The sequence below is a fragment of the Phycodurus eques genome, chromosome 4 (genome assembly GCF_024500275.1).
Source record: "Phycodurus eques isolate BA_2022a chromosome 4, UOR_Pequ_1.1, whole genome shotgun sequence".
NCBI lineage: Eukaryota > Metazoa > Chordata > Actinopteri > Syngnathiformes > Syngnathidae > Phycodurus > Phycodurus eques.
In genome coordinates this window covers 12,607,938-12,622,918 of record NC_084528.1, presented here as the reverse complement: position 1 = coordinate 12,622,918, position 14,981 = coordinate 12,607,938, and the positions used below count along the sequence as shown (strand labels likewise).

At 44.6% G+C, this 14,981-nt stretch overlaps 1 protein-coding gene across 2 annotated transcripts in view; it reads left to right on the top strand.

Annotated features, from left to right (window-relative positions):
* Nucleotides 1-14,576, top strand: part of chrnb2 (cholinergic receptor, nicotinic, beta 2) — a 39,038-nt gene extending 24,462 nt beyond the window's left edge. The window contains exons 5-7 of one of the 2 annotated variants that reach the window (XM_061673972.1): nucleotides 5,177-6,305; nucleotides 11,849-11,936; nucleotides 12,028-14,576. In XM_061673972.1, the coding sequence (XP_061529956.1) occupies nucleotides 5,177-6,305; nucleotides 11,849-11,936; nucleotides 12,028-12,155 (1,345 nt within the window). In that variant the 3' untranslated portion in view covers nucleotides 12,156-14,576. Of the gene's footprint in view, nucleotides 1-5,176; nucleotides 6,306-11,848 lie in introns of both variants that reach the window. The other variant, XM_061673973.1, reaches the window with a different exon arrangement.
* Nucleotides 14,577-14,981: the final 405 nt, after the last annotated feature.

The window sequence follows — 14,981 nt, the reverse complement described above, 5'->3', positions numbered from 1 at the left end:
AGTTGTGAAAGAGCACATTGAGCAGGCATACTGTAGAGCAGTACACCAAGTACCACCTCAATAAATACTCCGACATCATGACCGACATTAAAATACAGTAGTGATTCTTGCATGACACCACGGTGAGCCCACGTACCACCAGTGGTACTCGTACCACACTTTGACAACCACTGCTGTAGAGCGTTGCACTCATGACAGATGGTAACTTGGATATCATGAGCTTCTCAGAGCTATGCAACCACTACGTCACACATCATGACTAGTGAGTGGGTAGTGATAAATATAATTAGAACATTTGAGCATTATTTGTTTTAGTATTCAATTACAATAAGATTTGTCTTATTTCTATGTTGAAAAACAACATCAGCCAGATTCAAATAAAGTCTGAATGCATTTGACATTGTTATTATTTTCCATAATGGTTGGTTATTGTTTGTTTGCTTTTCCATAATGAATTTTACCTGATACCATTACAAGAAACAAAAGGAATTTGGGAAATTTCACCTGCAGTATCCATGTATTTATTTCACTGTCACACTGGTTGAATTTTTGGCTAAAAAGTTACTGAATCAATTTCCAAACACTGAATCGTTTCGAATATTGTCCTTGAATCGAATCGGCAACAACGAATCGTGATATGAATCGAATCACTGCCAAAATGAATCGTTACACCCCTACTGCTCGGCATCCTGGAATGCCACCTACGCCTTATTAGGAATCCCACACAGGTTCCAGGCAGGACACGCCCTGCTCCAATATTATTGGCTCCAGGACACGCGCTATGATTGGCTGCTGTATCCTGGTAGAGCATGCCCTATTGCTTCTGGACGGGAAAATAAGTATGTGACTCAAGTGAGCGTTAAAATCAGTCCTAGTAACCCTAACCCTCCCGAACCCTAACCTTGACCCATTCTGAACCGCATTAGCCCCAACCCTTGCCTAAACCTAACCATAGCAAATGTCTTTGTTTTTATTTCGTACGAATGTGATACGTTTGGCATTGTCATCTCGTTCCATCTGTGTAGCCTGCCCTTCCTGCATGGCAGGAGCCAATCATGTTGCAGCGGGGGAGTCTTGCCAGGAAGGCGTGTGGGATTCCTCATAAATTGTCAGCTTCCCAAGATGTATTTCCGAGGATGCCTCGCGGCATTTTGTAAAATAGTGATATGAATTGCGTTTTCAATGATAACATTAGCTGTTGAGGTGGATCGTTTTTATTTAAATGTGCGACACTGTCATTTATCATTCCCACGTGGTAGAAGTTCTCATTATGCGTTTGAGCACCCTTTAAAGTGATGTGCTGAAAATATGTCTGCACTGTGAGTTAGGCAGTATTCTGTTTAGTGAGTATCTCATGCATTCGCTTTTGAAGCCATGACAGCAGCATCACACTTGCTCGTACTCGCTCAGAATATATATCTTCGGTGGCAATATTTGTGATCAGAGCAACACAAAATGCTTAAATACTACCTTTGTGTTTATCAGGTGTAATCTTGTTAATTTACTGTACATACTGAAATTCAATCCAATTTGTGTCCAGGACTTTCTATACTACAAAAACTCCCCATTCAAATGCCTATAATTCTCAGGTCATGCCCATTAGTAGCATAAAATCCTCATCAGGTAGAAAATATTTTTTGGGGTTTAGGAGGTGTGGTGCGAGTGACACGAGTGACCCTCTCGTCACGAATATGTGAGTATTAAAGTGGTCCAAATGGTAAACTAGATTAAATGTGGATTTAAATGATGATTTTTGGCATCGGCATCAGTCATACAAGTGCACAGTAATTATACCTACTATTGCACATAATGGTCAACCTGCACTCAGTGCTAATTAACTTGCACATCATGTGCCTTAATGCTTTATGTATTCATGTTTTAATCGACCCTTTCATCTCATCTTTTACTTCATAAATTATACTATGTATGCACTTCCTTATCAACTGCAGCAATTTGGACACATGCAAATATAGTGAATTTTATTCCTGATTAAAAGACATGCATTTATTGAGTGGTCAATAGCCATCTGTAATCTGGTGTGATTTACATTTTAGATTTTCCCATTCATTTACATGTCCAGTCCAGTCTAAATGCCAGGAATAAGGGAAATCCTCTGGCAAAGGTTTCTTCCAGTTGTCATGGAAAACAAATAAAAAGATCCTCCTTATTCCTTGAGATGAGATGGTTCACTTCAGCACCAGAGTGAGCAGTACACGACGCTGAAAGGAAAGAAACAAATATGCAAAGTGGCATATTTATAATAGGCTCAACTCTATAGGTTTTCAATAAAAGTTGAGTCACTTTTACTTTTGTAGTCTGTTTTTGCTACCCCCAGGTGACATAAATTCCGCTATTGCAGATTACTTTCTCACAACTAAAAAAAACCTCAGTAACGTTTTGTTACCTTTTTAAGTTATGGATGTAGAAGGAAGGTCATTATATTTTATAGGAATTACAGTATATATTAAGAATCATGTGAGCACAGTGACAGACTCTCTTGCAGTAGTTCTGGTGTGGTTCTCCTTCTCTGACCTGACCCTACTAACCCTAAAAAAAATTAGCCTGCTAATCCTCCACTCAAGGCTGTTCTAAACCAATTTCTAAATGTGAGAATAATCCCACTCAGCAGCAGGTTGTAAATTAATTTAATTAATTAACACTTACGTGTTTCAGTATGTTTGTTCAATAACTTTCTAGTCCCCTGTGCTTCAAAAAGTAGACACAGGTAAATGACCTTCACATTAATAAATATGCATTACAATATTAAAAAATAATAATAATAAAAAATAAAATAAAAAAGAATTTAAATGTAAAACTCCAAAGGAACAATTAATGCTGTTCCACTCCAGGCCTCTTGACTAGCTGTAATGCCCACTACAAAATGGTTATAACTGGCAAACAAATGAAGACACATCCAGCCACTGGCATGCCCAGTCGACTTCAGGTGTCACCATTTTCATTCACCTGCAATTTATAGCCTACCACCAACCATGTTGTCGACTACTACAAAAGATAGTTAACGTTACATACAATATATGCTGAACTTAAAGACCTACAGTATCTGTCCAAATGTGTGTTAGTGAGCTGGGTAATCCATCTACCTCACAGGTGTGGCATATCAAGATGCTGATTAGACATCAGAATTATTGCCCAGGTGTGCTTGAGGCTGCCCACAATAAAAGGCCTCCCTAAAATGTGCATTTTTACTGTATTGCAACTTAAATGTTGGGTTTATATTTTTGTTCGGTATATTTACTCATAACGGTCTCTTGTGACCATGTTACGTATTTTAATACTGAGGCATCGCCACAGGCATATAATGAGGCTTTTTGCTAAATAATACTGTACAATCTTGACCATTTAGGCCTCCTAGCGCCTTGGCATAAGGCCCTTTATAGCTGGCTATAGCTATGCCTCGTTTAAGACACAACTACCGGTTTGAAGACTCTAAATTCTCGTAGGTGTGAATGTGAGTGTGAATGGTTGTTTGTTTATGTGTGCCCCGCGATTGACTGGCGACCAGTTCAGGGTTTACCCCGCCTCAACGCCTGAAGATAGCTGGGATAGGCTCCAGCACGCCCGCAACCCTAGTGAGGATAAGCGGTGAAGAAAATGGATGGATGGATGGAATATTTATCCCTAAAAAGAAAAACTGAACAAAGGGCATAATGTGAAAGAGGCTCGCACACTTACTAATTTTTCAAAAGTTCTAAGTTGTGATAAAAGTGTGTAAAAAAGTTACCCACTGTTAATTGTTAAGCTTAAAAAAAAAAAAACACTCAACCTTAACGCGAGTATTTTTGTTCAGAAGAAATATTACCTTATTGAACTGCCTTCTGCTCACTACCTTTTTTGTATCTACCGATTATTAATTCAAAATGTTCTAATTCTTAATTTAGTTTGTATGTTTTTAGCACAAAAAAAACCTTCCATAACATAAGAGGGGCACAACAATAGACACAGTTGTCAATATGATACATCGCAGCTCCAAGCCACTGGAAAACACAACCACAATATTGAAGCTATTTTTAAATTAGTAAATTTTTACAGTCCTCATATTAAAATAAGCGTTACTCACGTTACATTAACGCTTATGTCTTGTTAAATTGTGCACGTTTTTGGCCAATGAGAGACTTTCTGTTTGGTAGGTTGTGTAGCTTTGTTTTGCTGCATGTGTGTACATTGCTATATTTGGTGGTCTGCAAAATCTAGCTCGCTGAACTGGTTTTGCATAATGAGATTTGTCATGTTCCACTGTTTTCTATGCTCAGGGGGGAAACATGGTCTCCTGTCACACTTTTTAGTTTATAAATGTTATAAATGTTATGTTATAAATGTTATAAATAATGTTATAAATGTTATAAATTATAAATGTAATAATGTTATGTTATAAATGTTATAAATTTTAGTTATAAATGTTTCAGGAGAGGCAGTACGGTGAACGAGTGGTTAGCACAGCATCCTCACAGTTTTGAGTTTTTGCGTTTGAATCTGGGCTCTGGCCTTCCTGTTTGATAATTTTTATTTGTATTTTATTTCATTTATGTTTTTTTGTTTGTTTGTTGGCGGCACGGTGGGCGACTGGTTAGAGCGTCAGCCTCACAGTTCTGAGGACCTGGGTTCAATCCCCGGCCCCGACTGTGTGGAGTTTGCATGTTCTCTCCGTGCCTGCGTGGGTTTTCTCCGGGCACTCCGGTTTCCTCCCACATCCCCAAAACATGCATTAATTGGAGACTCTAAATTGCCCGTAGGCATGACTGTGAGTGCGAATGGTTGTCTGTTTGTATGTGCCCTGCGATTGGCTGGCAACCAGTTCAGGGTGTACCCCGCCTCCTGCCCGATGACAGCTGGGATAGGCTCCAGCGCGCCCGCGACCCTAGTGTGGATAAGCGGCTCAGAAAATGGATGGATGGATGTTTGTTTGTTTGTTTTTTGTTTTTGAGGATGTTCTGCCCGAGTTTGCATTAGTTTGGTAAATTAAAGACTTGAGTGTGAATGATTGTTCGTCTAAGTGTGCCCTGCAATTGGCTAGTGATCAGCCCGGGGTTTACCCCGCCTATTGTCCAAAGTCAGTTGAGTTAGGCTCCAGCTCACCTGCGACCCTAATGTGGATAAGCACTGTAGAAAATGGATGGATGTTTCTGGGGCAAAGAAACTTTCTTTCCCTCTCTTTCAGTGCCGATGGTGTGTATGAGGTGTCTTTCTACTCCAACGCGGTGGTCTCCTACGACGGCAGCATTTTCTGGTTACCGCCAGCCATCTACAAGTCAGCCTGCAAGATCGAGGTCAAACATTTCCCCTTCGACCAGCAGAACTGCACGCTGCGCTTCCGTTCATGGACCTATGATCGCACTGAGATCGACCTGGTACTTCGGGCTGACGTCGCCAGCATGGATGACTTCACGCCAAGCGGCGAGTGGGACATCATCGCCCTGCCGGGTCGGCGGAACGAGAACCCAGCAGACCCGGCCTACGTGGATATCACATATGACTTCATCATCCGCCGCAAGCCACTTTTTTACACCATCAACCTCATCATCCCATGCGTGCTCATCACCTCCCTGGCCATCCTGGTCTTCTACCTGCCGTCTGACTGCGGCGAGAAGATGACACTGTGCATCTCCGTGCTCCTGGCACTCACTGTCTTCCTGCTGCTGATCTCCAAGATCGTGCCGCCTACGTCCCTGGACGTCCCCCTCGTGGGCAAGTACCTGATGTTCACCATGGTCCTGGTCACTTTCTCCATCGTCACCAGCGTGTGCGTGCTCAATGTGCACCACCGCTCACCCACCACGCACACCATGCCCCCGTGGGTCAAGGTGGTCTTCCTCAACAAGCTGCCCGCCTTGCTCTTCATGCGCCAGCCCAGGAATAGCTGCGAGAGGCAGCGGCTACGTCAGAGACGGAGAGCCCAGGAGCAGAATGAGGGCGGGCGGAGCGGGGAGGCGGGGGCCCTGATGGTGGGGCTCGGTTTGGGTGGCGGCGGTGGCGCGGGGACAGCAGGGGGGACTTCAACAGGAGTATACGCCAAGGAGGACGGCGACCCTTGTACCTGCTATGTGAACCGAGCGTCTGTCAAACAGTTTGGAGGTGATCTGGCAAGCACGGGAGGGGGCTCCATGGACAGTCTAAATAGGCGGAGAGAAAACCGGGAGGGGGGCTCTGGGAACCGAGGGAAGCAAGCAGCAGGTGGTCAGGCTCTGACTCAGGCAATCCTGGCTCAAGCCTGTCCGGGCTTTGAAGAGGCTGTGGAAGGAGTGCGCTTCATCGCCAACCACATGAAGAGTGAGGACGATGACCAGAGTGTGAGTATCATCTTTCTGTGTCTATTTACAGCCTGCACTATAAAGGCCTGATAGGGATATTGATACTTGAAAATAGCAAGCAAGGTTACAGTATCCACTCGCCACCACATTCCAGACAGCTGCATTGATGATGTGATGAGATTCAATCCCAGAGCTGGAGCAAGGTTTTTACAATGACACTCAGTAAAGACCGCCATCATGGCTGAGCACTCTTAAAAACATCCATCCAAATCATTCAGTTGAAAAATTAAAACATGCCAGGTGATACTGTTCCACTCCATTTCTGTTGTAAAAAGTGGCTAAAAAGGTAACGCACATACAGTAAGTTGGTGTTTCTGCAATAAAAAGTGGCTAAAGGGGTAATGCACATACAGTAAGTTGGTGTTCAAGCGGTCAGTGAAAGGACAATCATTATTAGCAGCTTCTCAAATATCTCCGGATGCATCGCAATCAGAATGAGAATCCACTTTATTTGCCAAGTATGTCAAAAACACAAAAGGAATTTGTTTACAGGTGCGGCTGCGAGACTTTGAGAACTCTGTCTTGGTTTGAAGCCAAATAGCATGAAGTCTGATTGAACCATAAGCAGTTGATTTGCCAAGACTAAGGTTTAAGCAGTCATTCTATATGTTTGATCTATGAGTAAAGAGCACAAAGTTGGGAGTATTTTATATTAACATATTTACACCACTTTTATTGCAAAGTTTGTAGACTAAATTCGAGTCGATGGTCGTGGTCTTGTCCGGTCCGCCGTCCTCTTAGACACGCCCCCTGGGTATTTAACCTCTGACTCCCGCCTCCTCTTGCCCTCTTTTGTGTTGTTCCTCTTTCGTGTCTCTCCTCTTTTGGGTCTTGCTCGCTTGTCGTGTCTCTTGCCACCCCTCCCGTTTCTTTTGTTCAAACACGCGGCTCGGCAAAGGTGAGCTTTGGGGATGGAGATCCGGCTCCCTGGCCTCCGTGGATCCCCGCTGCTAAGCCTCCAGAACAGTTGCTGCCGAGCTACCACATACGCTGTCAGCCAAACGTGAGTTCTCTGAACTTGATAGCGGATCCCGGAAACAGCCAGGGAGAGAGAGACGGTCATATTCTCCCAACGAGGCGTGACGAACAACAATTTTCTTCTTCCGCCTCTTTTGCTTTTATTTTATTTTTCTCCATCTTTTTTTTCTTTTTCAACCAAACCTGCTTCGTTTTCGTCCTGAGATGTCCAGAGAATGACCACCCCCACCGACCAGCTGATCTACGGTCGTGACTACCACAACAAGCGTTGCTAGGATGTACAATATTATCCATCCATCCATTTTCTGAGCCGCTTCTCCTCACTAGTGTCGCGGGCGTGCTGGAGCCTATCCCAGCTGTCATTGGGCAGGAGGCAGGGTACACCCTGAACTGGTTGCCAGCCAATCGCAGGGCACATAGAAGCAAACAACCATTCGCACTCACAGTCATGCCGACGGGCAATTTAGAGTCTCCAATTAATGCATGTTTTTGGGATGTGGGAGGAACCCGGAGTGCCCGGAGAAAACCCACGCAGGCACGGGGAGAACATGCAAACTCCACACAGTCGGGGCAGGGGATTGAACCCGGGTCCTCAGAACTGTGAGGCTGACGCTCTAACCAGTCGCCCACCGTGCCGCCATGTACAATATTAGTGCCTATTAATTTTTGGGGAAATTACTACCTTCACACAAAATCCCAATGTTGCCCTCGCTTGGACTGAACACATTAAAGGCTTATATTTTCAACTTTATTCCAGCAATACGGTGTTCTATTTATCATTTTGTGCACCTATCTTTCTTTCTTTCACCAGTATTAGTGTAATCTTCTTCCTGTAGTTAGCATCATTGTGTTTCCCTATAGCTCCCTTGTAGATTTCATTAAATATTCTATAAAATCCCACTCCTTGTTTTGTTTTGAGTTTAATAAGCCTCAGTCATCAAGAACTTGTATTTCATAAAATGTAGCAATTAATAATAGCAATTAAAAATTAGATTATGAGACTGAAAAAAGGTTTGTCGTCGCTTTCTCCTAAATTGTATGCATTGAAAAAGTGACGTGTTGCCCTTTACGAGACAAAATAGCTTGATTTGAAATCACGCTACACCAGAAGCAATGCAGGCGTTGCTGCTTCAACTAATTTATTTCTTAAATAAATTGCATTTTATCCAAACGCCAATATACGCTACAGCACGGTAAGCATCATTTAGCGTGGTGTAGCTGTGGTCTAGAATGTTGATTTCCCTGGTAGGACAGTCAATGTGTTGCTTGTATTTAGGGAGTTTGTGGTTGAATTTAGATACCGGCGAGGATGAAAGAGGTGAACTAGCGCAGCGAGAAGAATGGCTTACAGTTCAAAACAGCGACTCCAAGTCCAGGCTGCAGTGTGTTGAGCTCCGAGATGTCGGTACAGCATTTTTCATTGATATAGAAGCATATTCCGCCACCTTTTGTTTTCCCCGATAGCTCTATGACGCGGTCCGCTCAGTGTAGTTGGAAGCCGGGAACCATTACTGCGCCATCTGGGACGCGTTCACATAGCCATGTCTCCGTGAAGCACAGGGCGGCGGTACGTCCAAAGTCTTTACTGGTCTTTGTGAGAAGATGAAGCTTGTCCATTTTGTTGGGTAGAGAGCGTAGATTTGCGAGACGAATTGACGGGAGCGGCATTCGGAATCCTCTCTTTCGGAGCTTGGCCTGCACTCTGGTTTGCTTCTCCCGGTGGCGATGCCTCCATGCGCCATAGATCACAGCCACTCCACCGGTGAGTAACTCCGAGAAACAAATTGTGAAATTAGGTGAAAGAAAGTGTGGCAGAAACGAAGATGTTGAGGTTCGCTCTCGGAGTGACCAGGTTGGATAAAATTACAAATGAGCTCATCAGAGGGACAGCCAAGGTTCGATGTTTTGGAGACAAAGTTAGAGAGAGCAGACTTCGATGGTTTGGACACGTCCAGAGGATAAATAGTGAGTATATTGGTAGAAGGATGATGAGGATGGAGCTGCCAGGCAAGAGAGCTAGAGGAAGACCAAAGAGAAGGTTGATGGATGTCGTGAGGGAAGACATGATGGCAGTTGGTGTTCGAGAGGAGGATGCAGGAGATAGGCTTACATGGAAAAGGATGACGCGCTGTGGCGACCCCTAACGGGAAAAGACGAAAGGAAAAGAAAAAGAAGATGAAAGAAAGTCCTGAGTAGACTTCCTAATGTTTTGCAAGTCTTCCCTTGTGTAAGTCGTTCCAATCTCTCCAAAGACAAACGGAAAACATAGCACTAGAGAGCTCGTTACAGAGGCGACCACTTGGTTAGGTTGGTCCATTTTCGTAGAGAAATTTCCAAACCATCTTGAAACAAAATGTTCTTTTCCCGTCATGTAAAGCTACAGTGCAGCTTCATCCACAGTCTGTCCTTTCTTCTTGCCAATTTCCTCCCTTTGTACAAAGAAATCTGGCTACAGCGGCGAGGGCAATCAGATTCAATCAGGCCAAGTTGTTTGAGGTTCAGTAAAGTAATACGGGTGGCACTTCAAAATAGTGTTTCCCCTAAGAATGCCAGGGGTGATATTTCTTTTAGTTGGTCGGTGAGTGAGGGTCAGCTGCCGATTCACGATTTTTCCAGTTCTTTCTAGTTGAGCCGCGTCACTCAGTTTATGGCTGACTTTAGTCTAATATTGCGTGGACACTGGACAGGAAGCAAACTTCCATCTCGGGTTACTCGCACAGGTTTGATCGTGGGAGTTGTGTACATACCAAACGTGAATTTACTTCATTCGTGCCACATGTAACAGGTCAGTGTGTTGTATCAATGTATTGGTATCACTGGTGGACGATAGTTGTGCTAAAACTCTGACTGCTATTGTTGGCTTGGTTCATCGTAAAGAACAACCGACAGCTGTAAGCAGGTAACATATATGTACTTACCAGATACGGCAACTTCCTCACTCACCATTCTCCAAGCTGTTCTTTTTTTTATTATGGTCCCGGTTTTGATCGCAGGAGTTATCATAAAGTTCCGGGTGCCCACAAACAGTGATGATAACTTTGTTCTCCATTTCTCTGCCCAAAGACTCCAGGACACCATGTGATGTAGTATACCATATTCTTGACGCTGATTGGCTGTCTCAACACAGTGTCATGCAAATTTGTGGCTGGCAGCAAATGAAGCAAATTTTTGTGTTCGGCGATTCGTGTGGCATCTAATTTGCGCCTATTTGAGACTTTGCATTGACTTTATGTGTAATTTCGTCGTGTGAATAGTTCAATTCGCTTCCAGTTTGAACACACCATTTAATAATACTCAATGAACCAGGAAGGGGCCTGACAACATATGGGTGGACAAACAAATGTGTCTCTTTATGATTACTTCTGACGCTTGTTAACATTGCAAACTTGCCGAAGGTCTGCACTCCATTGAATGACATTGTAGTTATTATGAAAATACTGCTCTTGTATTGAATCTCATTAGACTAATCCAAGTATGAATCTTTGTAGCAAATCTAAAGCACCATGTTATTGTGCAGTGTAGCCAAAGCAAAGCAGACAATTGCCCAATCACGGTCTACTAAAGATTCAACAGTTAAATATAGCACAGTGTCATGGCGTGAGCACGCAGAAGCAGAACCGATGAAAGGGCGACATTTACAAGAACTTTACCTCAAGGCTTCTTTGAGACAACAATACCGAAGGCCTGTGCTTCGGTCCGTCATCCTTGTCGTTGCCATGCTAACACCTGTCCTCCCACACTCTTCTACCTCCCTGATCGGACCTCATCATTGTAGTGGGGGGTGTCACTCTCTCTCTCCGTGCCCTCCATCACTCTCGCTGTTCCCACGTCCTTCCCTTCATCCTTGACTCCTGCCGAGACCTCATCAGCGCCATGCGGAGGAAAGAGTCCCAGCTTGCATTAACCCCTCACCTCCATTAACCCGACGCGTGCTTCACGGTGCACGGATTGTGATGGAAAGAAAATGACAGGGCTGGGAGAGCAGAGTTTTGGTTATTCGTTGAGCCGCTTTCGCGCAGAGATCCTGCAAACTTGGTCCATCGGAGCCGTAACAGAAAAGCCGGACTGGAGCCGCCTGTGCCTTCTGTAAGCTCCGTTCACACTGTCTGTCACAGCCGGCTTTTTCCTGTCTCACTGTTCTCTGTGAACAACCCGGAAAATTAACAGCTTCCGAGGTAGAATCAAAGTCATATCTGCTCCAAAATTGCTTCGTCCCCCCCATTCCTTTTAATGTCGTTCTTACAGAACAGCGACACAAAAAGTAGAAAATGCCAGCTTTTACAGGCAGCCTGAATGGTGCTTCTGATACAACCACCAAAGGCGGAACATTTTTGTTTTGACTTCGTCCCCCAGTTCTGCACTGTTTATTCAAAACAGGAAGAAAAAGGTTTTAAAAACCAGGATTTTACAGACAGTGTGAAAGCGGGTTTCTAATACTACCTCTTAGAACTATAACCTCTGGTCCTACCTTCAAAGGCACAACATTTCCAGGTCCCCTCATTCCAGGAAAATCTACTAAAGGCTTCTTCGCCCTCTGTCCACAGGTGAGCGAGGACTGGAAGTATGTCGCCATGGTGATCGACCGCCTCTTCCTGTGGATCTTCGTGTTCGTGTGCGTGTTCGGCACCTTGGGTATGTTCCTGCAGCCGCTCTTCCAGAATTACACAGCCAAGACCATCCACATGCCGGGCTGACCATGCACACGTCTCCATCGCGCTGACAGGACGGCGCCCCGCCGCCCCGCAGGTGGGACGGGGTCGAACTGGATCTGTGGGACAGGAAGTGAACAGCAATCTTGGCCCCTTCATAGAAATGTTTATCGCAACATTTTTTTTTTTTCTTCTTGTATGAGGAAGGGAAAACCGCTCTTACCTTAGCGGACTGACCCTCCCTGCTCGCCATCAGTCCTCGCCACCTAACCCCGACCGCTTCATTGGCTCGTGCCACCACCCGCCTACTTAAGCCACTTTCAGGTCACAAGGGGAAAGGAGGTTCCAAGCATATCACAGTTGTTCTGCATTTGTTTATCTGTCCACCATGAACTGACACCATATGTTCTATCAGTGCAACTGTTAAGATGAACTGATTTGATGGTCTGTCGCTGTTTGGGTCGAAAGAATGTAAAGGAGGAGACAAACAGATGATTATGTTGAGAGAGATGTAAGGGGAACCTTACAACAAGAGAGAACCACACCTCATTGTTACTGGAGATGGACCTTCCAGAAAAGAGATTTGTAGGAATCATAAGGAGAGGAATCGGAACAAGGAAACAGAGCTTTTATGTGTGTTACCAGGTCATTTACATAAGTTAAGTCCACTAATGTTGAAATCCCATCATTGATGTAATGATGTCAGTCCTCCCTTTCCTTGCCTCTCTTCCTCTTGTTCTATTCCCTTTCTGGCCATGCCACTTCACTTTCCTTTCCTTGCCTCTCTTCCTTGACTTCCATTCCTTTCCTTTCTCATTTCCTCACCATCTATTCATCCATCCATTTTCTGAGCCGCTTATCCTCACGAGGGTCGCGGGCGTGCTGCAGGCTATCCCAGCTGACTCTGGGCGAGAGGCTGAGTACACCCTGAACCGGTCGCCAGCCAATCGTAGGACATATAAACAGACAACCAGTCGCACTCACATTCACACCTACGGGCAATTTAGAGTCTTCAATCAACCTACCACGCATGTTTTTGGGATGTGGGAGGAAACCGGAGTGCCCGGAGAAAACCCACGCAGGCACGGGGAGAACAAGCCAACTCTGCACAGACGAGGCTGGATTTGAACTCACGTCCTCAGAACTGTGAGGCAGATGTGCTAACCAGTCGTCCACTGTGCCGCTCACCATCTATTCCCCTTACTCAAATTTCCTTAGCTCATTTCATCCATCCATCCATTTTCTGTACCGCTTCTCCTCACAAGGGTCGCCAGCCAATCGCAGAACTCATTTCCTCTTTTCTGTTATTTAATTTTCTTGCCTCTTGTCCTTATCCTGCTCACCTTTCCACCCCTCCTTTTCCCTCCATTTTCTTACCATGCCTCCTTTCCTCACTTTCCTTTCCTTGCCTCCATTTTCCTCATCTACTTTTTCCACCCCCCATTTCCTCACCTGCCCCTTTTTCATGACTTTCCTTTACACCACATGGTCTTTCCCTCATCCTCTATCTTTCTTTTGTTGCCTGGCTTTCCTTTCCTTTCCTTGCTTGTTTTCCTCTCCTTATCTCCTTTTCCTGCCCCTTATTTTCTTTTTTTTTTGGCCATTCCTCTTTTCCTCAACTCTTTTTTCTTTCAACTTATTCCTTTTCTTGTGCTTTTTTTTGCCTGTTTCTCGTCTTCCCTCTCCTCTCGTCCTCACCTCCCTTTCCTCTGCACTCCTCCCCTTCCTTTCCTTGCTGCCCTTCCTTTCCTTCCTCCTCTTCCTTGTCCTCCCTGTGTGTATGTACTGTAAGTGTACTCATATTCCAATACATGACCACATCTACCAGACAATTCAATGCCATATGTTGCCCCCCCCATCCCCCCTCCCCAATTCTTTTATTAATCATCTTTGACATCCTCTTTCCAAACCCATCCCGTCTGATTGGATTTTCAAAGCTAAAAGAAAAACATTTCATCTCGGGATTGCCTGTTACTGTTAGAGATCCACATGGCTCGCATGTCCTGCAGCAGACGAACGAAAGGCTTTTTTTTCTTTTCTTTCTCGGGCACATGCTGTAGGGGAGGAAGTGCAGTTGAATGAATTTTTCAATAAACAAGAGAGAAATGACAGGAGGATCAACCCTGGCGAATGAGTCACAGCAGCCTAAAAGATTAAACAACAAGAAGCAGGAAAGAGACCGACGGACACTGAATTATATACATTACATTGCTAAAGTATAACGGTGTGATGTAGGCCTCTAGTAAGAGCACAAGTCAGCTTTTCACGCAGGGTTTGTATTGCTGACATTGGGGAAAAAGTCACTAAATCAAATTAAACTGTGAGTTTGACACTCACGCGGACTGTGGCGGATGGGACAATTTCGCGACGATCCCTGAGGCCCCGGAGAAGTCTCTCGTTGACCCGTCCACTCTCGTTCCCTTTCTTCTCACTGATGCTGCCATTATGAACCTGTCAATCCTTTCACCTTCCCAGATCCTGCACACCACCCACTCCAACAATGGCAGTCCAATAAAGGTTGTAGGTACAGATTATTTAAACAATGCATGTCTGTAGTGTTTTTGTATGCTTCATGCAACACACGTGCCACATGCATGCTGTATATATATTGGGGGTTGGGCCTCGTCTGACCCCCAAATGGTCAGGGCCTCTTGACACTGTCAAGTTTTTACCCCCTGTTCGACACCCGTGCTCAACACAACCGGTTGCGCCTCTATGTGTGCCGTTAATGGGTAAGCCTGTAACGATACAGTATCGATCTCAATACTAACCTGTCGCCTTTGAAATGGCAGAACCGTGACACGCCTCGTCCAACTCCCAGAGTTGGTCTCCAATTCAGATACAGCCAAATGAGCTGACAGTGCTACCAAACCTAATATAATTAATATTATTATCATGATTTCAGGTTAATTTATAAAACATTAGCCTCGATTGAAGATCAATTTCACAATGGCTCGACTCAAATCCGTGTTAGTCACACACATAAGGATTTGCCATTGCGAATACTGAGCAGGTTAAACATTGACAT